A 25,389-nucleotide genomic window follows, 5' to 3' on the forward strand; every position below is an offset into this window, starting at 1 on the left:
CACTGTCAGACAAGATAGAAAGAGGACCCTGTTGTGAAGAAGAGTGCGAGATCTGTTGGGATGGCCTTGGAGCCATCTGTCATGATTATAACCTATTTAATATACATAAACACACACAGTTGTACTTTCTAAATAACAGAATTGCAACATGTGAAACAAACATAATCATCATTAAGGACGGCACTTTCCTTTTTCTGTTTATATGTACCCAACAAAGCTCTTAATAGATATATTACCACTCTGACAGTGACTATCGTGTACACAGAAGCACCTGGATTTGCATTAAGCCAGTTGCTGCACAGACTGACGGCAAAGCAGTTGCAGCACAGTTCAGAAGGAGTTGCCAACACCCCCGCAGGATCGCCAGTCCCTGTTAGGGGAGCACCAGGATGTTCCTTTCAGGCCACCCTGCATGTGCTGACAGGAGCTACCACCACAGACATAGCTGACATTCCTCTCACCTGCAAAGTGGCTCTGTGAAAGAGCAAACCTAGAGCAAGACACGTGGAAAGCTGTCGACAAGATACCTGCTCCCAGCCAGTCACGGAGGTGCAGACCTGAAGCCTACAGTCAATATCAGCTGATGCTCTTGTTCAAAAGGGATTAAGGGAGAGAAGCAAGGCTATTGCATGATCTTGTTATTGACTGGACACCTAATGCCATGCAGGAGCAGAGGCTCACATCTTACTCTGTCAAAATACAGAAAGGGGGAGGGGGACACATTTAAAATGTGTCAACTCTTTCCAGTTAACATCCAGTAAACTAACCTTCTGCAGGTGAAGGCCACAGACAGGTGCATATGTATTTCTGGTCTTGGAAAAAAAAAGTGGGGGCAGAGAGAGTGAAGCATGGCACTTGGTAAAGGAAGGAAAAAGGGACTCAAAAAAAAAAAAAAACAACAACAAAAAACACATAAATGATTACTTTTGATTTCTGCCTAGGTGTAGTGATTAAATGGCTTTTGCTTCATAATTTCTAAAACAATCATCAACTGGCTACACATATCTATATATAATGACACCATTTTTGGTCTTCCACACAGGTTTTATACTGATGTAACACCTGCATTCTTTGGAAGCTAATTCCTTAATTACATTGGCAGAAGACCAGATTCAGGACATTTGTGAGTAAATAAATCATGCACAAGAGCAGTATGCATCCCCAGCTGCTATAAATCAACCTGACCACCCTTGAACAAACCACGATTTGCACCACCAGCAGACCTGCCCAGTATGTAAATAATCACATAAAGCTGTGTGATAAAGCTCTCTTCATGCATGTAATACAGTTTCACAAAATTAATGCACTCTTTACACTAAAAGTGATATAGGCAAGTGAATGCTAATAATTCAAGAGAGACAACTAATCTGATGTACAGAGTTCTGTGATGTTTCATAAATTTACAGTCCCTTACTGTAGGAATTCATTGGGCAAGGAGAATGGAAAGCCCTAATCTCAATTCTTTGTGTATGATTTAGGATTTTCTAGCACGTCTGCTGGGCAGGCCCAAAGCTTTGGAAGAGATTCACAGAAGCCTCCAGGTGAAGTTAAAAGAAGTCTGAAAGAGAAGACCAGATGGAAGTGGTAACACCTGGATTCCAAAGACCATTTGTATACATGAAGATGGTCTAATATCGCTTTTTATTTGAAATCTCTACAAAGGATTTTACCAACAATGAAGCTTAGAGGTTGGGAACTGCTGCCTTGACTCTTCATTCCAGTAAGCCTTCCCTGAGACAGAGGACAACCAACAGAATCAAAATAAAATCAGAAAAAGAAAGCACCATCTGTGGTTCTTTCTGAGTTGGAAAGACCTAATACAGGGTGGACCACATTAGAACTGTTTCAGTTCAGTGAGCAAAACCACTGCAAAGCTAGAAGGGATTTGAGGGCTGTTTGGTGGGGGGGGGGGGGGGGAAGGATTTACTTGTTTTGAAAAAGACAGGATCACATTCTTTATAACATGGTCCTATTCTGGTCAAGGTCTAAAGTCAGCTACAATTATTCAAGAGAAGCAGAAGTCCTTTGGAGATTGCACACAGAGCACCTGATATTGAGGACTGAAATCCAGGCTACCTTCTCCTTGCTCTGCGAATCAGTTTATGGACCACAGAGCTGGCAACATCCTTGCCTTGACAGCTACCTCCTTCTCTGTAGTTGGTTTCTCAATGTACTGTGCTCTAGTCTAAGTGCCAGGAGAGAAAGGCAGATATAATCTTTTTATATATTATTTTACATATATTTTACATCATTTTCTTAGCTAATGCACTTGGGTTATTTCCAAATGCCCTTTCAGGGAATATTCCCTGGTACTGATACAGGATTTTGTAGATATAAAACATGAATGAAGTTATGATTTTTCCTAATAAACCTTTAAAGGATTTTTCAACAAAATTGACCAATGTATGCTTGTTCCACCAAACTGAGAAATATCTTTGACAAAATCATGATCAGCTTGAAAATCTTTCCCAACACAAACCTGTCGTCCTACCCACCACTGCACTCAGCTGGCCTTTTTCTGTGGAGGCTTTTACAATCAAACACCATTTTAGAAAATGATTTAGCAGTCTGCACCCTTAACACTGCTGTTCATTAAGGACGTAGTGGAAGAACAGTTCATCTGAATAATAGGGCTGGTATCCACTCTAACAGCATAGAAGACCTTGTATCCTCTTGATTTCAGTTACTGCCTGTTCCATACACAAGACTTGGGCAGTGATGGCCAGTCTCAGAGAGAAACTTCAGGCCTGCTTTTGTTTGCCCCTGCAGCTTCACAGCATATCACACACGGGTAGAAAACTTCTGTTCAAAGGAAAAAAAAAAAAAAAAAAAAATCAACAAGAAGAGGATGAATAAGATGAGAGCAGTTGCAGGACAGAAAACATTTCAGAGGCCTGAAGAAGAAGAGAAAAAGATTAGAAAGATACAAAACAAGAAATACTGGAATAAACATTATTTTCAAGATAAGAGGGAAAAGCAAGGGACACTTTTTTGAGACTGAGGTCACAGCTGTAAGATGATACATTTAAGAGAGTGAGTGTGTCAGGAATCACATATTTTGCTCCCAGATAATGCACCCTTATTGAACTCTTAACACTCAGTTTTCCCAGAAGATCTGAAACAATCAGAAATGTGTAGTTGTATGTTTATAAAGCCCTGGTGCTTCAAAGACGTGATGGCTGTCATCTTTGGTGACTTTATAGACATGCGTGTCACCAAACTCACCTTCAAGAATAGTGCAAAAGATTTAACTGCAATGCACTTAAAACTGGGGGTTGGACCCGATCATCTTTCGAGGTCCCTTCCAACTCGTACAGTTCTGTGATTCTGTGAATGAGTGTAACTGCAAATGTTTCAACATAACTTTGCCGTTTTCTATTCTTTCAGTCACATTACTTACGAGATTTGCTATCACTATTTAAAGCTCTAAACCCCAGTGAAGTTATGCCTGAATTATCCCCATCAAGAAACAAGGCAAAACACAATTAAGGTTACTACAAGCACTACTTTCTCTTCAAACCCTGAAGTCACCTCTCATTGGAACATTAAAAAAGATGAAGTAGTGTTGCTCCATTTCTACCGATGCACTTTGCATCTTGACAACAGAAAATAAAATGCCAGGCTGGAGGTTTGAGCTCATGCTATGATTCCAGCAAATCACCAGCCTACTTTCAAGAAAATTAACCTGCTATGATTAAAACAAACAAACAAATAAAAACCTTTATAGGCAACATGCATACATATATAAACTGAACAACTCTAAAATTCAGAACTGGTCAAGAATATATGCTTTTGGAGGCTAGCAATGCTTAGAGATCTCATTTTTAACTCTGCATCATCGTCCCATAACCAGGCCCATTTAGCTGTGCTGGCTGAAAATCAGGACATCTGTTCCTAAGGAAATTTTGACATTTCTAAATTTCCATTTCATTCCAAACTGGAAGAAAACCAAATATTTGTCATATTTCATATAAATGCTCTAGAAAATAACAATTCCAAAACACACAAAAAAATCTTCCATTAATTAACTAAGATAAAGGGTGTTTCTTCTGTCAAATATCAAACTGCTTCATTACCACCCCAACAAATAACATTTTGGAATATCTATTTTTCTAGACCAGACAACATTTCATAGCTTCTCTTAAAGATTTAATTAATGATTTTTTAAATAAAATAGAAAAGAAGTATTACATCAGAGTGACACGATGCCAATATGATTTATAAATTCTTCTGTGTTGTGCACACACACATAGAAATACATTTACAAATATACATATATTACCTATATAGGCAACTAGCAAATGTGGAACTAGAGACTAATTTCTCAGGGTTTTTGTCTAAGACTGATTTAATCTTATTATCTTGAACACAAAAGGAATAAAAGCCTTTCCAGTAAGACATGTGACCATCAATCCCTCTTGACAGGGAACATAAGAGTTCTCTGTTTCCTAAAGTATGAATTCTTTTGAGAACAAAATTATCTTAAAATATTGCAATGTGGAGAAGAATCAATTTATGGAGAACAGAACTGAAATTATCCTCAAAGTTGCCTGTTATAATCAGATTTGATGCTATAGGATACTCAAAGTATTGATCCTACAAGGGAACAGGAATGTGCTTAAGAAGAGAAAAGGAAGAGAAAGTCCAAATCTATTTCTTGATTTACTTCCTGTCTGTTCACATGCCAGACTACAATAACAGCAATTGAAAGACCCATTCTATGGCAAAGAGAAAAAGCAGATGTCCATCAAATGTTGTGTGCTCTGTTCTAGTCGAGTTTAACTTGCAGACTTAACAGTGAACTTCAACCTAATCCTCACCTATTTATGCTTCCACTATAGTTTGTCCTCTTCCTACAGGCTTGGACTCCCGGGTGCCTCCTTGAGTCTTGCAGCATGAAAGCATGGCCTCACCAGTGCTGAGTACCAGGGGATCATTGCTCCCCTCGCCCTGCTGGCAGCCCCCTTCCCAATGCAGGCAGCCCTGAATGCCACTGGCACATTTCTGGCTTATGTTCAACTTGTTGTCCACCAGCACTCCCAGGACTCCATCTGCAGTTCAATTTGTCATAATCACGTCAATGCAATCACTGCAAAGTTAATTTAGTTCAAAGGGTGTTGTAATCCTAGGGAGCATTTGGCTTTGGAACTGTTCATATTTTCAGGCTGTTCTCTTATCATATCAGTTCTCTCCCTTCTCTCATACTAGGTGTGTGGGAAAAGTTGACAGATAAGTATCAACCACCCAATTACCACCCAATTATTGCTTCAATACATAAGAAACACCCTCCCACTTGTGGTCTAACCACTTGCCTTTCTTTTTCCCAAAGGCTTCTTTCCAACATTATGTCCTTAAAAGGAATAAAGACACCACATTGTCTGTTCATCTGACCCGATCATCTTGTTCAGCAGCATGCTTTGGACAACTGCTAGTTGTAAACAGCAGGAAGTCCAAGCAAATCCAGTGGACAACTGCGGAAAAGCTTGTCAGCAGGCACATTCTCACTCCTGACCTTTACATTCAGTCAGGATCTTCTCATTACACATCATTACCTTAAAAGTTGTTTTCAACAGAAGCAACTGGTGTCACCAGTTGCAGCAAGGATTCTGGTCTTGATGACATGCTGGTTTAATCTTCTACAGCAATGCCCAGGGAAGCCACAGCCCTGGGTCAGCTCCAGAGGCTGGAGCCCTCCGGCTCCCCAGCTGAGCAGGCCTCCTCCCTACAGAGCAGGGACTCAAAGCTCCCTGCCACCTGACTTCATGCTTTGAGCTATCCTAAACATTTCTCAGCTCACTTTCATTTCATCACAGATTTCATCTGCTCTTTGTTATGCTATAATCCCCGTAACTGTGGACTAACATTCCACGTTTACGTTGCCCACCTGCAAAGGTGCCACATAAAGGCTAACTCCTGCATTTCCTATGAAGCCGGCCTTGTTCAGCAGCGCAGCAGCTTGCCTCCAGCTATGTGGATCACTGCATCCTTCTGAGGAGCCGACACACCACACTGCCACAACAGACAAGCAAGAGCAGCAGATGTTACTGTATGCCATTCCAATCTTCTTTCAATTACTCACTTTGTGACCTGAAACTCCTCATGAGCAAGTGGAGGCTCCTTACTTGGCACTGTGAAGCATTTGCTATTTCCAAATAAGCAGCTCCCCGCCACCTCATGAAGGTGCATCTCTCTCCAGCCTAGAGAGTTATGCCTATTTGTAGTATCTGCCCAAGGAGGCAGTATTAGTGCAAAAGCAGCTTTCAAGTTTAACGTTCCACATACCTACAGGATGCCAAACATCACAGCAAAGGAGAAGCTGAGTGGTGTCCACTTCCAATTTCTTTCAGAAAGATGGGAGTCCCAGGGACATGGTAAATGAAAGCAGCAGCAAAAGGTGAGGTATCTATACAATATCTTATAGAAATTGATTGATCACCACCAGAAGGAAGGGAGTGAAAAGATCCCAATTCCAAAGTAAGGATTTCAGCCTCATTTCTATCAAGCTTATGTTTTTGTTTGTTTGTTGTTGTTGTTTTTCTTCTGTCCTGCTTGCACAAGTAAACTTTATCTCAAAGGATGGCAAACAGGTGATAAGCAGATGTAATCTCACCACACAAAATACACAAAAGAGCCACCTCTTCCCCTGGGTCATCCCATACACAAACACAGAAACAGGATCAGGAATCTTTTATGCCAATGAACACCCTTTATGGGTCTAACCTTTGGTTTTTGCACCAGCATAATTAGTCAGCTAGATTGATTGTTTTGTTTTTACAGTACCACAGGTTAGTCTCTGCACCCACCTACCCCCATCCCTGCAAGAGAAACCCAGACAGAGCATGTACTATTTAAAGGAAGCTTTTAGTGAACTCATGCTGAGGAAAAACACGAGTGGTTCAGATATATTCCTTTAACTATCTTAATGTGACCTGTGAGTGCAAAGGCGGCTTTTAATCATTTTACACCAGGCTCTAAGGAACATCTTTTGTTGTAATATTAACATGAGGATTAGCTTAATGAATCTGAAATATTTCATTAATACAGGGTAGTTAGGAGAATTTCAGCATTCTGCTCATCCCTATTCAAAAGGCAACTTAGATTAACAGCTGATATACAAATATATGTATTTTATACAGTATACAACAGATTTGACTGAATATCATGCTTCTTTAGAGCTCTTAGATTTTCTTTGTAGTTATACAGACAGCTATCTTGAGAGTTGAAATTTGATTATGCAACATCAGTAACATTTACATGAGGCTTTGCTACTACTCAACAGTATGAAAGGAAAATGTGACATTATGAGATGTATTAAATACACAGAAAAAAATAATCATCATATTTCACTCTCTGCTTCTGGTACAGAAGTCACAGCTCCGTGTTACAGGTCCACCAGCATTATGAAAGTCATCTCTAAGCTGACAACCGGCTACGCTCAATACTTAACTCTCCCTCCTCTGTCACCATTTGACTACTTCAGACTAACTGGGAAGATATCATCCCTGTGAGAAATCAATGACTGTCAGATGGTCCTAACTGAAGACTGCAACTCTTCATCGTGTGCTAAAAACATCCTCGCAGAGGATGGAAGAGTTTAGATCAGCCAATCATCAGAAACGTTGCTCACCTCTGAGCAAAATATTAGTGATTCCTGCTCTCTCAGGTGATCAGAAATCCCTGTTTCCTCCCAAAAAAATTCTTTAAATGCCTAACGGGTGAAGGGAGTCACTGGTGCATGAGCTCACAAAGTGATTGAGATGTTAGATGAACCCCTCCAAAGAACTGTTGGTACACATCATACTCATTGGATCATTTATGAGGTGTCAATTACATTCTCAAGTAGACTACTGAACATTACCTGAGGTTACACCCCTTATGAGAGCCATGCACTTTTGTGCTGCAATTTTGACTTTTATGCCAAGACTCCAAGATGACCTTGAGACAGGCACAGAATTCCCAACTATTAATAAACTGTCAAAATTGTTGTAAGCATGGCATATTTTTCAACTGTAAGGAAAAAACAAACAAACAAACAAACAAAAAAAACATGGTCAAGTAAACACTGCTCCACTGCAGCATCCCCATCCTCTCCACTCTGCTGACCATTAACAGAGATAGTGTCATGGGAACAGATTTACCCAAATGTTAATCTACTAAATATTTTCTATGGACTAGTAAGAGACTGGTCTTCAGATGTGCAAAAAAAAAAAAAGGCATAATACCAGAAACTCTTTTTCCAAGACAAAGTTCTTAGCAAATGCCTGTTAGTGACAGAGGCAGAAGTAGGAGCAACAAGAAGAGCCACGGTCAATTTGGATCAAACTGCACAAATACAGGAATCCAGGAGAGAACCGAATGCAAGTTTCTAACAGTAGCTAGGACCTGTTCTCAGACCAAACACCGCTAATAGCAGCTTTGCCCAAGTAATAAGCTCCCAGTATCCCCTAGTAACTTGTCACTGGAACCTTTCCTTCAGGTGGGCTGTGGTTTGGCTGTCATTTGGACACTTTAGAAATCGGTTTTAATGGCATTCTCTACAGGAGCTCAACACATATTTCCTATTTAACTCCCAGTTTTGAGACTGGCGCTAATGTACATCTATAAATGGGCCTTTACAAGAGACATTTAAATAGTACCTATTTTCTCCACTCTGCCTTCTTTTAAAGGAACATGCTCAGCTTAGATGTGAACACACACCTACGGTTTTCTCCAAGCAACAGTGATGTGCAGCAGCCAGCAGTCACACCTGAGGTGGGTGAGCATACGCTGCACTGCTCAGAGCTGGAAAGGCAAAAACAATCATTTTGCTGTGAGATATCTACTTGTTTTAGCGACTGAAACCCAAACACTGCAACGCTAGGAAACAAAAACTGGTTGCATAAACAAAAATGTAAATGACAGAAGATTAATAACTAAAGCAAAAGAAAAACAGAAATGGATAGCACAATCAGCAAGATATAAATTCATTTTAAATCTATTTACTGTTGATGCTCTACTGATACTATTTCAAAAAAGAAATGGGTTTAAAGTTTAAAAGAAACAGTTTGTCACTTTCTTCACATTGCCAGTACCTTTTCATAAGCGAGTTACCAATTTCAACATCTAATTCCATTTCAACTGAATTAAGTATTTACCAGTTTTCAACAACAATAACCACAACCAAACCACATTGATTACGTTAATTATAAAAAAAAATAGAACTGAAGAAGTTACTGTCAGTGAACACCTGCATCCACTTACACACAAGTGAATTATACCTGAACGATCAGATCATGTCTAACACACAGGGAACTAAGCAACAAAACTACAAATGTCACAGCCTACAAACAGGTTTGGATGAGTGAAAATGACAATCATTGACTCATCCAGCCTGCTGAGAAGAGATTTTGGGCTGCTGGAAATGCACAGAGTTCATCCTACCCTTCCAAGCTCTATATCCTCTCTGAACTCCCTGTTATCATAGGAGAGCATCAATTCTAGACATCTAGGGATTATGAAAGCCAAATTTTTTACATATATGCCACATATCAGAAACCTTTTAAGTGCTTCAATATACTGCCACCTGAATTATTTGTTACAGTTCGCGATATATATACACGTGCTCACACACACACACATTGTGTCACATCGCCCTGATCCACTAGGAATTACAGTTACACTACATATGAGCCAGCTGAGGTTACCTTTGAGGCTGAATTGCCATTATAAAAGAAAAATGTCACACAAAAGCCACAGATTTCCATATGCTTCATGTCTAGGATGTCTTGATCTGACTGATCTTAAACCGGGAGGCTGGCTCAGTTTAAATCAGTGCAGCTGGAGGGCTGCTCCTGTTTCCAGTCAAGCTACCTCTGACCATGTAAGTCATTCCATCAGCTGAGGAAGATCAGCTTTACCTTAGAGACATGTTCCCTATGTCAAGGCCAGAGAACAATAAAGGCACCATAAACCCAGATTGCCGATTTATGGAGCTACCTCATTAGATCTGAGCCCAAACTGTTGCTTGCAAGGCAAGAGAAAGAAAGCACATTGCAACTACAGCTCAAGGAAGAGAAACGAGAAACTTGAGAACATGACCCAAGCGCACAGAAAGTAGTAAGAAAGATTGTTTAACTCAGATATAAGATTGCTGGACCACATCAGAAATGTGTTTAGTTAGCACATCTTTTGGAGGATTCAGCCAACCTCTCCCTTGAGATATGGCTCTAAAGGAGAGGAGTGTTACCTTCTTGTTGTGTGTCAGACAAGCACACTGACTGATGATTGCTATCATTTTTGCGTAACCACATGCCCCTCATAGAGGACATGCTTGGGACGATAGGCAGGGCTGCTGCACTAAGCAGTGAAGATCTATGAGATCCCATAAAAGAAAGAAGAAAAATCATATTTTGCCCAGAATAACAAACGCTGCTTTATCTTCTTAGGCCAACTGAGGCTGCAACACGCTGCTGTTAGCTAGATCAACTTCGATTCAGCTTTAACCTGTCTTGCCCACTCTAGAACTAGAGAGGATCTGGAGAGAGTAGTAGTAATAAAAACTTTTATGTCCTTATAGATGAAGGCATTGGGTAGTACAAGATGGGATCCTTAATTGCCATAACATGCCTTTAAAAACAAACAAAAAGAAAAAAGCATAGAAAAATGATGGATACCATGAAGAAATACGTCCCCACATTACCACTACAAAGCTGAACTCACGCCATCTTCTGAATTACTAGGTAATACTATCATTGTGCTTAGCTACAGTTTTCTAAAATATACTTTGTGTTTAAAGAGAGAGATAAATGAGAAGGAAGGGAAAAAAGGAAAGGCTGTTACGGTATTTCAGCACCTCATCCATAACTATGACGGCCTCAGCAGATAGAGCCAGTAAATCTCACAGTTATGAGATTATACCTCTGAGCAAAGCTTATTTCTAGAGCACTCATCATCATCAGATCAAATTGCCGAAGCGATTCAGAACACACTTAATGTTCTAATCTACTTTTTCCTTTCATCCACAAGTGTGATGGTCAGTGATGACAGGGTAGGGAAATAGAAGAAAAAGTGTTTTATTTGAAAGAGAAAAGAAAGCATAATTTCAGAAGCATCTAGATTATTTTCTGGACTTTGCTAGATGATTCAAACTAGTAACAAAACAAGCAAAAGGAAAAACCTCCCACCACAACCAAAAATATCCAAACAACCAGTAGGATTAACTGTTAATAATAGGTGAATACACATAGAACAAAATTATCAAGTTCTATGCTTACAGTTGCACAAAAAACATGTACATATATATATATACACATGTAATACATGTATTTGTATGTATATATGTGAATGAAGTCAACTTCTCATCTTTAGCATGACAAGTTTTACCCCCCAGACATATCAAGAACTTTGTAAGCAAAGACCTGTGAAGTCCAAATCATAGCTCCACCTGAAACTGTATTTCTTGCTGCTGTAAGATCTGGGAAGTTACTCATCCTTTAGTGCAAGCGAAGTAAAACCATTCTACCCTGGAAGCCAGCTACTGTGAAGGAGTTAGAAAATAACGGATACTAAATAATCAGATTCTCAGCACTGCGTGGCTGCTTGCCTACCGGTATAAAGAAATACAAGTGTACCTGTTAGGTGTCTTGCAGAAGAAAAGAGAAGACGTGTCTGTTACAAATATTTCACTATAGCCACGGATTTAAAGTACACATGAAACTTTTAAAGTTGTTTTACAGCATCTATTTTTATTTGTTCTTTAAGTGCTACCATTGCAAAATCAGCAAACATCTGCAAAAGCTTCTTCCAGGATGCAGCATGTATAATATCAGTCACCAACACTGAGTTTTGAAAGGAAAAAAATGCATCTGTTTTAATACACAGAATAATGAGGAAATCATCAGTTCAACAAATATTCTTGTCCCTTCCAGATCTCAGATAGCTTTACCAACTGAAGTAACTGCAAACCCTTAATTAATCGTGTGCAGGAGGCATTTCTCTTGCTCCCCACAAATGATGGACCAAGGTCTGATGAAATACATTACTAATGAGCAATAACGGGGCTTGATTTTTCTCTCATTCAAAGACAAACCTGCTTTGATCAGCGGAAACAGGTCCAATCACTTCTGCTCAGCCTGCTTTAGTAAAATGCTGAACATAAAAAAACACAACTGTACTAGGCTGCGTGGGTTAGTCTGACATTAAATGGCCTGATCCTAGTCTCACACTGGAGTCTTACAATAGGTTTGAAATTAGAAAGGAACAAATACATACTCAAGTAGTTGTTAATAAAACCTCTTTGGAGGTCTCTCACCTACTATCAAGCTACCAATACACATTTCCAGAGCTGAATTTCAAAATTAGCCTAGAGAAAATAGAAGAGTTATGAAAATGTACCCACTTCCTCATCTGCATAGCCAACACTTATAAATATAATGGTCTTCCAAATTAAAAATTACTTTAATTGAATTAAAAAAGATAGCCTGTGGGTGTAGATATAGACCACTAAATAAATCATAGTAGCTTCTGTAACAGCAGCAGCTGCATCAGAACCGGCAGAAACAACGTGTTTCTAAGTTCAGGCTGACAGTCTCCCTGACTAACTGCTCTGCCACCTAACACAGCCCTGCTGCGATACACCTTGCAGTTCAGATGGCAAGAGATGCAAAATCACGCACCCGCTTTCAGCACTGCGAAGTACACGTTGTACAGACGGCAAAGGGAAAAAAAAAAAAAAAAAAAAAAAAAAAAACACAAATGATTTGGCGTTATCTCAACGACAGCGGGTACTTGACTTGCAATCGTATTGCGGTATTGCATTCGGGACAAGCGGGTAGGTCAGCTTTTCGGATTCCCAGCCAGACCACAAGTTTTGCTGCCTCCCAGCCCATCCGCAGAGCGCCACCGAAGTTGCCAGGGGCGGCTCGGCTCTGGGCTCACAGCCTGCCCTGGGCACTGCAGCCCCCGGCAGGGTGCTCCGAGGGCAGGGAGCGCTCAGGAGGCAGCTCCGCCCCGCAGAGCTGCGATTTCATTGCTGCTCCTGCACCGTGACGGCCCTTCCCCGGGATGCAGCGGCTGCTGGTCCTCCCCGGTCCTCCTCCGCCGCCCCGGCAGCACCGCTCGGGAGGGCGGCCGGCGCTGAGGGGCCGACCCGCTCTTTGTTCTCTGCGGGCACAGCAGCGAGCACAGGAGAGCCCGCTCCAGCCCAGCCTCCCCACACGCACCCCACAGCCCCGCTCCCGCTTCCGCGCCCCGATCCCTCCGCGGGAGCGCCGCGGCGATAATCGCGAGCGACCCCTCCTGTCGCGACAGCCTCCCGCTGCCCTCATGGGGGGGCACAGCCAGGGCCGGCGGTCACCACCCCGCCGGCACAGGTGCCCCCGGGCCCTGCCCGCCGGCGCCGGGCCGCAGGTGGAGGAGGCCGGGGCCGTTCCCGGGGCGACCTCGCCTCCTAGCGCCCGCTCCGCGCCGCGCCGCTCCCGGAGCCCGCCGCCCTCCCGCATCAGGCCCGCACCGTGACCGAGCCGGGGGGCACAGCGCTAACAGCGGCCGGGGGAGGAGGACCCGAGGCGGCCCCTCGGCTGGCGGCCCCCCAGCCCCGCGCTCCCCGGAGGAGGCTCTCGCCGGGCGGCTCCACGTTACCTTTCGAAGAGCAGGCGGATCATGAAGATGCAGAAGGCCAGGGGGAAGGCGAGGTAGAGGTCCTCCGCCTGCGGGAAGGAGGCTTCCTCCGTGCTCTGCAGGTCGGCCCAGGTGACGTTGTGCGGCAGCCAGAACCGCTCGTTCCAGAACCAGGCGAGGATCCCTGCCATCTTTGCTTTGTCTGTGCGGCGCCCCCCGCTCCGCTCCGTTCCGCCGGCCTCCCTCACCGCGGCTGCCGAGGGAGAGGAGGACGGAGCCGTGCGGCAGCCCCGCCGCGGACACTGAGACTGCTGCTGCCGGTACTGCTGCCGAGCGCCGCGGCTGTGCCGGTTCCCCGCCCCGGCCACCCGGCGGGGGCAGCGGCTGCCCCGCCTGTCACACGGCCGCGCCGGCCCCCATTGGCTCCCGGCCGCTTCCCGCCGCCCGCCGTTACGCCGCTGCTCCGCCGCCGCCTCGGGGCCGCGGCCGCCGGGTGCCCGCCGCTGCCTGCCCTCCCCCCCGCCCCTTCCCCGCGATGAGGAGCCCCCAGGCAGAAAGCCGGCGGCGAGCACCGAGGGGATCCTGCCCCGCTCCGAGGTGCTGCTGGGTTTACACGGGCCGGTGGCCGCCACGGGAAGCCCCCCACAAGCCCCTTTCTCAGCCCGGCGAACTGGGGGCCCGCGGCCGGTGGCACCTCAGAAGGCTGCCCCCCGGCGCTGAGGCGTTTAGGCGGGAGCCGGGCGTCCTGGCTGAGAGGAGCGGCCGCGGCATCGCACGACCTAACCCCGTTAAATGAGGCATGGACGAGAGTGTCTGAGAGCACAGCGCTCAGCAGCAGCGAAACTGAGGTGAGGGCTATGGCTTTGCATTCCCAGATAAAGAAAATCTTATTGTCCTTACGTAGATTTTCACTTTCAGTTACTTATCTCGCTGCCCGCTTCCAGCAGAGACGAGCTACGAGAGGAAAATTACAGTCGTCTCCACCAGGTTTTACAGAAAAGGTGACGAGCAGGCTCTAGCAGAGCAGTGGCCTCTGGACTGTAGGCAGGGTGGTCTAGGCGCAGACAAAATTACTCCAGGTAGTAGGTGTATATTATCCCTACACCATCAATGTTTTTCTGCACTGCCCCGCTTTATTTTAGTTGGCTTCAGTTTTCACCCCTGTATCATCACCCCCTCCAACTGGCTACAGAATACCAAGAGAAGCTGAGTGCTGTGCAAGGTGAACTCCAGAATTTTATCATCCTGGCTGTACGTTTTCTGCCAGCTTGCTTTTTTCCCCTGCTGACTCTACTTGTCTTTCCTGAAAAACTAATTACATAGCTCTTCATCTGTATGCTGACATTTCTTTGCTGAAGAAAACTCCAAGGTAAACACACAACACCCTCACACTGTGAAAAATGTGATATCGATTTAACAAAATTAACCGTGTTTGTATATGGAGAGGATTTCCATGCAGGACATTTGGGAAAGTTTCAGGGAATGTTTTGGCAGGGTGGCTGATGAGCTGTGCAGATGAAATCTTCCACTGGATGCTTCTGGCTTATTGCTGAGCCAACATCCCATGTGTCTGTGGAGTTTCTGATTCAGTGCTTCTGGTCACTCCTAGATGAAAGCTTTTCTTGATGAAAAGCTCTTCAGATATAATTTTAATAGCTGTCAATATGCAGATAACCATTTGCTTCATTAACGATAATTGGATTTAAGGCAAAGTAAATTTTAATCAGAAAATTGGTATCATTATTCTGCATCTAAAGGTTGACCTGTTTTTTTCAGCATATTTCAATATTCCGATCAGTTTAGAAGTGTATTCAATATTTATGTCTGTTTCCAATACAATGAGATAGCTCTTTCCCAGACATTGCAGAGGCTCACGAGCTCTGGCACTTGGCATTGCTTATGTACAGATACAGGAAAGGAACGGATCTTTGCAAAGTGAGCCTAGCAACAGTAATAACATGATGATGAATAAGAGGTTAATTCCTGCTGAACAATTAGTATAATTGACTTTTGTGTCAGAGTAAAATTATTTCAGGGCAACAGCTCTCTAAGCCTATCTGAAAAGAAATGGCATTTCTGAAACATTTGGGAGGATGACCAATTAAAAGCTTTTAATTGCATTCAAATTGTAGCAGCAATCATGTAGAAGGAACCAAGAGGGGACTATGGAATGAGAACGCCTGAATCCTGTGCTGTGGAGGGAGATGTTCCTGGGAGGGGCTCAAAAGCAGCCCTAATATTTTAAAATGGATAATATCCCATTTTTATTATTTTTTTAAAAACCTGCCATGGTTTATTTGTTCACATGCAGTAAACAGGAGTTTGTTTTGCACCTCTAAATCTCTATGAATGAATTTGGTAACATGAATTTGTCAGCACCACTGCATCTGTGCCATGCTGCTGGCCATCTGGAAAAGTTCCTCGGCCAAACCAGGAACAGCTGCAGCAAAACCTGGCGATATTGTTGGGGCACTCAGCAGCAGTGTGCCTAGCAGGAGGGCCAAGAGCTGGATGGGTGCTGTGTGGCCGCTCCTCACCTGCATGGGAAACTGTGAGGGCCATGGACATGTTTGGATGTGGCATCCCGAGGCATGGCCCCGGGCTGTCTTTCTTCTGACTCTGCCTGCTGTTCTCAACAGCTGCGGGCTTCCGGTATCTTGTGCTATTAGTTTTGTCAGCTCTTCTAGTGATTTCACCTAAAAACTAAAACCTCATGGATGGAGTGGAAATCTTCATTTTGAGATCTATGCTGGACCATTCAAATCAGTCCTGACTCCTGCATGGGTTTGTTATTAGTCTGAAGGGATCAGTGTGGCTTCACCCAATTACCAAATGATGTACCCTGAATTCAAATCACTGTCAGAGCTCTGTGTAATTGGGCTTAAAATACATCAGTATGGTAGGTGCAGTAGGTGTCCCCAGGTTATATCATTTCAGTCTTCCTTTTTTTTTTTTTTTTTTAATCTTGGCAGTTGAGCAAGTTTTGACACCTGGGGAGACATGCAATGGTAATTAGTTGGACTGCTGTGAAAAGATTTATGGACAAGTAGCTGTAGTTGAAAGAGCGGTTTACATGCCACAGGAAGGCTTGTGCATTGTGCTGGGCTCCAATTTGAGTCAACCTGCAGCAGAACTGCTCTGTGAGGACTGATCAGAAGGAAAGGAGGAAGCAGGGATTGCCTGAGTCACTTAATGTGTCCTTGCTTCATTCTTCTCCATTGTTCACTTTGCCTTGTCTTCCTGCTGTAGATTTAAAGGAAGTGTGCCAAAGTATACACTGTAATTATGATACAGTCGTAGTTCACTATTTCAACGTTGTGTAACCACCAAAGCTTATGGTAAACTGAACTAGACCCCACTCACACTAGGATAGGAGTAGTCAATCTTATGCACCAATTTTGACTAAATTATCCTGAAAGAAAACTGATTTGTTTTGCGCAAGTGTGGTTTTAGCTCAGACAATCTAGATACACCGCATTACACTTCCACTGGCATTTCAGATATATCTGCTTCATGCTTACTCATGCAGCCAGGTTTGGGCTGCAGAGTCACATTACGATTTACTTAGTAAAGGGACTTGTTAAACCTTCAAGCAGTCAACATTTACTGTTCAGGTTATTGGTACGTGGGTACTGGGTACATAGAGCTGTAGAGATCTTGTCTTATCTGGAGATGCTCTGGGGGACTGCAGATTTCCAATAGCCCAGGCTCGTTTCCATGTTCAGTAAAATCTGGGCACTGACTGATGACACAGTTGTGCCTGGCTCTACAATGAACATGCAGCCTGGAGTCTATGCCAGCTTCATGTCAGCTGTGAGAGGACAGACAATAACAGACAATTGGAGAGTTAATCTGGCACAAAAAGTAAGCTACTTCAGTGCTAAGCCATCAAAATGTTTACAGTGGATTTGCGTTGACAGTGTGAGTTTTTGTGAGATCAGTACTTCCCCTCTCATGTCTGCAAGCTTTGCTTCAGTCCTGGCAGCCTGAGTTTTCCAATGCGTTATCACACTGAAGTCCTAAGAACTCCAGAAATCACCCTCAGAGCTAAACTCACTTCCTTACTGATCATCTTCAGCTAGCTTCCAAGGTGATATTCTGTCCAGAAGAATATTCACCTGATATCTCATTATTTTTTTTCCCTACAAAGCTGTTTTTAATGTGGTTGTTTCATTAGTTATCTGTTAACACTTTGTGTTCACACATGAATGAAGCTCTTGCCATTTAGTATTTGGTTTAGAGACCCCACATAGATGTAAATTATTATTTGCCTCAGAGCTATGTGATAGGCAACTTGCTGGCAATATATTTTTATTTTATAATTACATTGTTTTGAATTTCATCCTAATAAATTTTGCTGTACTTATATCATGGTTGTTCAGGGAGACCTGAGGACAAAATTGTTTTCAGCAAAAGTACACATTTGGGTTGACTGAAACTCTCACTGAATTCATGCTAATTTATCATATAAGTATTTTCATCTCCCCAAATCATAGCATGTATTATTCTGACATTTTCAAGTCACAGCATCCATTTTTCATTTTGTAATGACAGTGCAAGAGTAAGGTTATTTCACTTAAGTGAATTAGAAGCAAAATATAAATCAAAGGATTGGTTAAAATCAGACACATCATAACTATTTGATCCAAGTATACCTTTAAAGCTCTAGATAGCCATTAAATGGTCCCCTAGCTGTAGTGACAATGTCAAAGCTCTCAAGATTGAAAGTCATGCATTATTGCACGTCAGCTAAATGGGAAAGGTACCAGAGATCTAGTCTGATAACTCAGCGGCCACACTCCCTGTTGAAAAACTCTAGTGCTGACCATATTCTATTGTGAATATAGCAACTTACTGTAAGTACAGCCATAACTCTGTAAAAGCAAGATGACACACCACCTTGTCTCCTCCCTCTGTCACCAGAGCATAGCTACGGTTGGCACTGACACCAAATCAGTTAGGTATGGCTTTAAGTGTTTTCTGAACGAGACCTATAGTACTCTATTTCTCCTTTCTGTTTGGAGTTGTGGAGAGGAAAAAACAGAGAACATCACCTTCTGGCTTCCCAAGCTTTGTTTCTGCTCCAGTGCAAGCTCTCTCTTTTGCTAGTTCATGCTGGGTTACTGGTCAACAGAAAAATTGGAACATTTTCTCTACCTTTATTATGAAAAAGGGATGCTTGTTTATTCCTCCAATTAAAAAAAAAAAAAAAAAAAAAGCACAAACATACTTTGTCTGCCAGATCTTGTATATAGGTTTAAAACTATGGCTTTATATTATTATATAAAATAGTTAAATAGCTTGATTTAAGTGTTGTATTTAGACCTTGTCCAGCATCATCAGTTTACCCATCCTAGCAGGCTGCACTCATGTCTACACTCTTCCTCACATGGGTGGCTGCAGCCCGTTTATGTTCTCTGGAGCCTTTGTTCTCACTCACCAGCCGGAGCTGCTGTGCACCCGGCCCAACAGAGCAGGCGAGCAGCTCTCGTGTCCATGCACCGTAACACAGACATGCCAGCAAAATCTCTCATGGATTCCTTCAATTCATTCTCATCCACAATGCTTTTTGGGTTAACTAGTGGCTTATTTAGCAACTTATTGATTAAGGAATGTAAACATTTGTGTCAATCCAAGCATCCAGCAGGAGAGGTGAGAGGACTTGTTCACCTGCATAAAGCATTCACCCACGTTTAACTTTGGTGTAACCTTGAATATTGTGTACACTTCTGGGCTCCCCAGAATAAAAAGGATGCTCTGGAAGCATACAGAGGAGGGCAGCAAAGCTGGTAAAGATGCTGGGAGATGCATCCTGTGAGGACTGGTAAAGATGCTGGGAGATGCATCCTGTGAGGAGAGGCTGAGGTCACTTGGATCATGCAGTCTGGAGAAGAGAAGGCTGAGAGGCGGCCTCGCTGCTCTGCAGCTCCCTGAGGAGGGGAAACGCAGAGGGAGGCAATGGTCTCTGCTCCCTGGTCACTGACGGCAGGACGGGTGCAGACAGCAGAGCTGTGCCAGAGCCAGAGGAGGGTCAGACAAGGTGTGAGCAAAAATTTCTTCACTGTGAAGGTGGTGAAACACTGCAACAGGCTTCCTAGAGAGGTGGTTGATGCCCGACTCCTGTCAGTGTTCAAGAGACACTTGGATAACGTCCTCAAGAACATGCTTTAACTTTTAGCTCTGAAGTGGTCAGGCAGTTGGACTCGATCTTTGCAGGTCTCTTCCAACTGAACTATTCTATGTCAGTTTTTCCCTCACACAAAAATAGGAAAGCTGCACAAATAACTTAAAGTGGAGGAAGAATTAGTACACCAGTTTGTGTAGTAGGCCAGTAAGCATCCTCATTTAGAAGCAGACACATAGAGGAATCCAGATGAATTTGCCCCAAGCCATGCTAGTGAAAGAGTAAATAACATCAGCCATCCGTCCTGTACTCACACACTGTGACGTGTATGAGCTGAGGAGCATCAGTGCTGAGCTCAGTGCTCTTTTGTTTGCAGTAAGGGAAGGAATTCCCAGGGAATTTAGCATAATCTGGATAATTAATGTTGGACAGTCATGAAAAATTCACTACATTCAGTAGCTACTACTTCACTGCTTAATATGTAAACTGAACACTGAGGAACCAAGCGTGTACAGAAGGTCCTTGGCCAGAAGAGCTTGATTACCAGTTTCTTAGTAGATTATAAGAAAATCACAGCAAATAAACTGGTATATTTGTACTGATGTCACATGACATCTCAACATTAGTCATGTATCTCTGAAAGCTCAAGGAACAATACCAGAATGGAGTTTTGGGGATATTTATCGGAAGGATAAGGCAAACTTAGAAAAGTTTTTCAAGACTTTTCCATTTCATAGGGCTCTGAATGATCCACTAAAATTGTTTATGGTAACTTCACTAAGAATTCATTTATCAAAAACATATTTGCAATGCTGTCATTTTGAACAATTAAAATATCAATTTAAGAAGATGGAGAGAACAACAACCAACAGCAATGATTTTTCCTAGACCTCCATTACTAAAAGCTTTCTTATTTGTAAGACTACATTTTCTGAAGTAATATTTAGTCTTGAAAAGGTTGAATTGGCTCTATTGCTTGATGATTATTTTGTATTTTTTCTATTGCATTTCACACCAAGAGAGATAAAGGGAGATGCTGGCAATTTTGTATTGACTGTTTACTTTTTTCTTGTGCAGGGGAGAATACCAGTATGATTAATGCTTCTCCTGCTCTGCAATGTGAGGCGGATTGTAAAGCAGGTGTATCAAAGACAGACAGACATCCTCACAGGCTGCCACAGAAGAACACAGAATTGGTGAGGTGGGTCAGTACTTCTTCCCACAAGAAGTACTTGCTAAGACATCCTGTTGTAAGCTTATAATTTGGATACTGTGATCTAACTATATAGACATTATACCAAACAGGATTAAAAGTAGTTATTAGAAATATTCTGTTAACATAACCAATTGTATCCTACATATATGTAGTGTTGAGATTTATTTATTTGAAAGGAAAAATTCAAAGCCTGAGACCTTTGTCTCTCTAGTTAGAGTTTCTAAAATAATATTGTACTGAGGTAAGAAAAAAAAACAACAAGGTATTAATGGTTTTATACCATTTGTGTACAGTCTACCTCTGAAGTCGATGGCAGTTTTGTCTCTGACTTCAAGAGACAAACTATCAGACCAATATAAAAGGCAGTTAGCTGAACTCATTCTCTTCTGTCTGACTGTTGCTATTTTTCTTTATCTAGAGTACATTTAAACTTAGTACAAATTAGAAACAAAACAAATGAGAAGGCTGTTTTGACTGACTGAAGGTACTTTCAGAAAACTTTTTCTAGAAACTGACCTGAACGAATTGAATATGCCAATGAATCCACTTTCTCAAAACAGAACTTTTGCAGGGGACATTGTTTCACCAGCAGTTGAACAGATGTAGTATTTCATTAATTTCCCAGTTAACAGCTGATACTGCTGAGGTTGGTGGTCTTGATCATTCCAGAGGAACCAAATTCAGGTATCTAACTATGTGCTTGCTGATCAGCACTGCTGCAAGACATTTTTGTGCTGGTGCTGCCTCTTACATACTGGCTTTTGTTACAGTGCTGAGGAAGCCTTTACTTCTGCACAATGAAGGGGGCCAGGCTATAATTTAGAAACTTTACAAACAGAAATTGTACATTGGAAGCCACTTTTTGTTAGCTAACCATGTTCATAAAGAGACCAAAATAAATACAGCTGCAAAAGCTCAGGAGCTTCCCTGGTGGGTGAGGTCTGTATCAAGACAGCTAAATTAAATAGCAGTACTCCAAACCAAGCACATGAGGGTAGCTGAATAATATCAATTGACACTGGCAGGCTTTTTTTCTTTAAATAAATCAAATTTTTTCTTCCCAAAGTTTATTTTTGATCAAAACAATAGCTGTTTCTTGGAAAGGATGCTCAATGGAAGGAAAAAACAAAGAATGGTATCACTTGATGTTAAACAACCTTTTAAATAACATGCTTATCAGTGTCATTGTTGGCTACTGTTTATCAGTAAAAGAGGTTTTAATTTACTGAAACCCCAAGTAATTAAACCTCAGGAAGAAAATGCTGCTTCTAGAAATAAGAACTCATCATAGAAACAAATAAATGAAATAATGCAAACCACAATGCACTTATTTCTGACTATGCATTTAGGATACCAACAGAGAATGAAAATCCAGCTGGCTAGGGCCCAAAGTGTTGGCGGTGGGGGGGAGGAAAAGGATTTAAAGGGAAACAGTTTAAAGTAAGGAGAATGTTATCTTTCTTTATCCTGTTGCACCTTCCAGTGGATTTGATCACCAAGTACAACACATTTTTGCTTTTCTCTCTGTTGCCCATCTGCCCCCGGAGGGCAATATTCTGACAGGATCCTAACTGAACCTGAATCACTCACATGAAGGCAGTTCTCTCCCATCTCATCACAAGTTCAGGTTCATCAACACTTCGGAGCCCAGTTTCTGCCACACATGGAATCGCACCATTGTGGTCCAGAACAGGAAAAAAACTGCAGCTGTTACAAGTGGAAAACTGGGCTGAGATGGGTTGTATCCTGCTGGCTGGGTCACAGAGGGAATTCTTCCTGTACCAAAGCAGGATCATAACAAGCTCTATCAGTCAACTATAGAGGAAGGCAGGTAGCCAACTGTAGCAACACAATTTCAAACACACAAAAACTCTTCACATGAGCTGTCATTCAGCTGAGCTAGACTCACAAAGCAGTATTATATTGCAAAATAAACTCCTCATAGTGTGCTCATCTTTAAATAAATGCCACCTCTATAAATCAGATTAAGCCCTTTATGTCATATTTTTCAAGTCCTCTAAAACACCGTCTAGGGATGGGGGAAGTTCTGCCATTTTATCAGTGTGCAGTTTCTAGATTGACTTTTCATTATGTGGTAAAATCAGCAATCCCCTGGCTTTTATTTTGGGTCATATACTGAACCTTCTATTACATGGGTGTTTAGATCCCATTGAAGTCTGTCAGGAGGTAAAGTCACAATACAACTGCTATAATCCTCTGCTTCTTGCAGAATATGTAAGATTTTCTTTGTCCTATAATATTAAGTTTGCTGTATTTATCACAATAGTATTTCATAAGTCAGTCTGAAAGCAGAGGATCCAAACAAAGACTTAGGATTAAAACTTCAACACAACTTGTAAGATTTTACACTCTACAGTATCTTGACTCAGCCTCTGCAGTATTAGAAAAAGGAGAAACCCCCCACTTCAGAAGTACTAACGTTTTGTCAGAATTATAAACAGCCAGCATTTACACATTAAAGTTTTGATGACTTATTAAAATTAGAAAAATACTTTACTACTTTCCCTTTGGTAAATTCAGACTTACGTTTTGCAGAAACCATTATGCATAGAGCAAACCCAGGAATTAAAAGCCGTAACACTGAACACTAAACAAAGTACAAGCATCTGCAAGGATGGGCTGAGTTAATAACAGTGTGGATAGTCACCATGTGAGGGAGCACTTAGTGTCAATTTGTCAACTCCTTTTAACTGCAGTTGGCAGCAGCGATTTTCTCCTTTTTTTTCTTCCACAAATCAATAACTCAAAAGACCCATCAGTGAATGCTTTGCAGGTGTTCTTTTGTAAGAAGAGAATATTAATTAGGTATTTGAATCACTAATTGCTGTTTATTTCTTTGACTTTCTGCACCAGTGATTTTTTTTTAATGCCTTCCTTTTCCAGACTTCTCATTGCTTCCTAAGCCATTTTTATTTCTCACTTGATTGCCTCTCCTTTGTCCTTTCCTATGTATGTGGTCATTTTTCTGCTCACTTATTATTCAAACTCAACATTCACTAAATTTAAGCTGTGAATGTGTGTGTATTTTTACTGCAATATTATTTGAGAGGGTTAACAGGTTTATTTATTGGTGCACTCATATAATTATGTTCTATTTGGTTTCATGCTGATTTGATTACAAAATCAGCCTAAGAACTGAGAGAAAACAGCAAATATATAGGCAGAGGCTGTTTGGAACAGGAATTAGGAGGCTACTAAAATATGCTTTCAAATTCACTCACCCACAAATATCAAAGATAGTTGGCGTGTTTACCACAACATTCTCAGCATGTTTAGTCATCTAGTAAAACATAGCATGGAATGAAGCAAATACAAGCATGAGCAAGGATTTCACCAATGTCAGTTGATTTTGGAATGACACTCTAAGATTTGCAACTTTAAGGATAGAAAAAGGCAGTGGCTATAAGGAGAGTATATTGCTGAGGACATAGCTTTGTGTTTGAAAAAGAACTTATTCATTCTTTATCTACCTCGGTGCTTGCAGTTTTTTCCTGCAAAATACTCGGGTACCAGAGAAGAGGAGCAACTGAAAGGACCATCAAGAAGCAGAATTTTTTTCCTGTTGACTTCAGAGGAGCACAAGGCAGCAACAGGGGAAGAAGTTCATGCTCTGATGGCACCTCTGACTGTCTCAGGGGTCATGTGAAGCAGCTATGTAGGGAACTGCACTCGATAGTGGCTGATTTAAGGGTGATTTATTGTCTGCCCGGCAGGAGCAGAGATCAGCCTCTTGTCTAAAGTGTTACATCACATACCTTAGGAAGGGCCACTTCAGATGCTATTTCCCATTCTAGTAGCTCAAAGCAACAGAAGAATAACATAGCCCAGCCCCTGAAGTGAGATCTGCTGATGTAGCAATTAACAGCCACCTTTTCTTGGTCTGGCCATGCCGTAAGGTTGGGTTAAAGACACAATATCATGATGGGGGAAGCTCATATGTTAACCGAAACTGGGACCCAAAGGTTGTTGGGGAGGCTACAACTTATCTGTTCCCACCTCCACCTCCCTCCTCTTGCCAAGGCTACACAAACCCAGCTGACAGTGTGGCCATGTTAGCTGTATGGAAGCACTGTAATCAGAAACAACATCTACCTTAGATTAGCACTTAATTGTTCTGCTGTCACTGCTTAAATGATAACACGTTTCAGGTAAATACCATGGCATTATCCAGCAATTCTAATACAGTCTGTTGGCAGCAAATTCTGTTTTCCTCTCATCTTGTCTGTCTCTGATAACACCTATCAGGATGGGCATTGAGGAAAAGATTAGCAGTCTTTGCCTTCCTTGGATAGCTATTACGGGCCTTTAAAAATAAAGGTCTAATACAAAGATACTTCAGTGGTTTTACAAGCAGAACAAACACATCTCTGTACATAACTCAAACTACATACCTATGCCAATCACATCCCACTATTATTTCCTGCTCCAGTAA

The 25,389-nt window shown here is 42.1% G+C and overlaps 2 protein-coding genes across 3 annotated transcripts in view; one reads left to right on the forward strand and one right to left on the reverse strand.

The window, feature by feature from the left end:
- Nucleotides 1–25,389, reverse strand: part of CERS6 (ceramide synthase 6) — a 144,805-nt gene that overhangs the window by 108,324 nt on the left and 11,092 nt on the right. Inside the window, exon 2 of one of the 2 annotated variants that reach the window (XM_035331892.1) lies at nucleotides 13,618–13,927. In XM_035331892.1, coding sequence (XP_035187783.1) covers nucleotides 13,618–13,787 — 170 coding nt within the window. In that variant the 5' untranslated portion in view covers nucleotides 13,788–13,927. Of the gene's footprint in view, nucleotides 1–13,617; nucleotides 13,943–25,389 lie in introns of those variants that run through there. The other variant, XM_035331891.1, reaches the window with a different exon arrangement.
- The window catches only part of STK39 (serine/threonine kinase 39), a 122,884-nt gene continuing 118,300 nt past the window's right edge, over nucleotides 20,806–25,389 (forward strand). Inside the window, exon 1 of the mRNA XM_035331888.1 lies at nucleotides 20,806–20,921. The gene's annotated coding sequence lies outside the window, so the exon portion shown is untranslated. The remainder of the gene's footprint in view (nucleotides 20,922–25,389) is intronic.

Source organism: Oxyura jamaicensis, chromosome 7 (genome assembly GCF_011077185.1).
Source record: "Oxyura jamaicensis isolate SHBP4307 breed ruddy duck chromosome 7, BPBGC_Ojam_1.0, whole genome shotgun sequence".
Lineage (NCBI taxonomy): Eukaryota > Metazoa > Chordata > Aves > Anseriformes > Anatidae > Oxyura > Oxyura jamaicensis.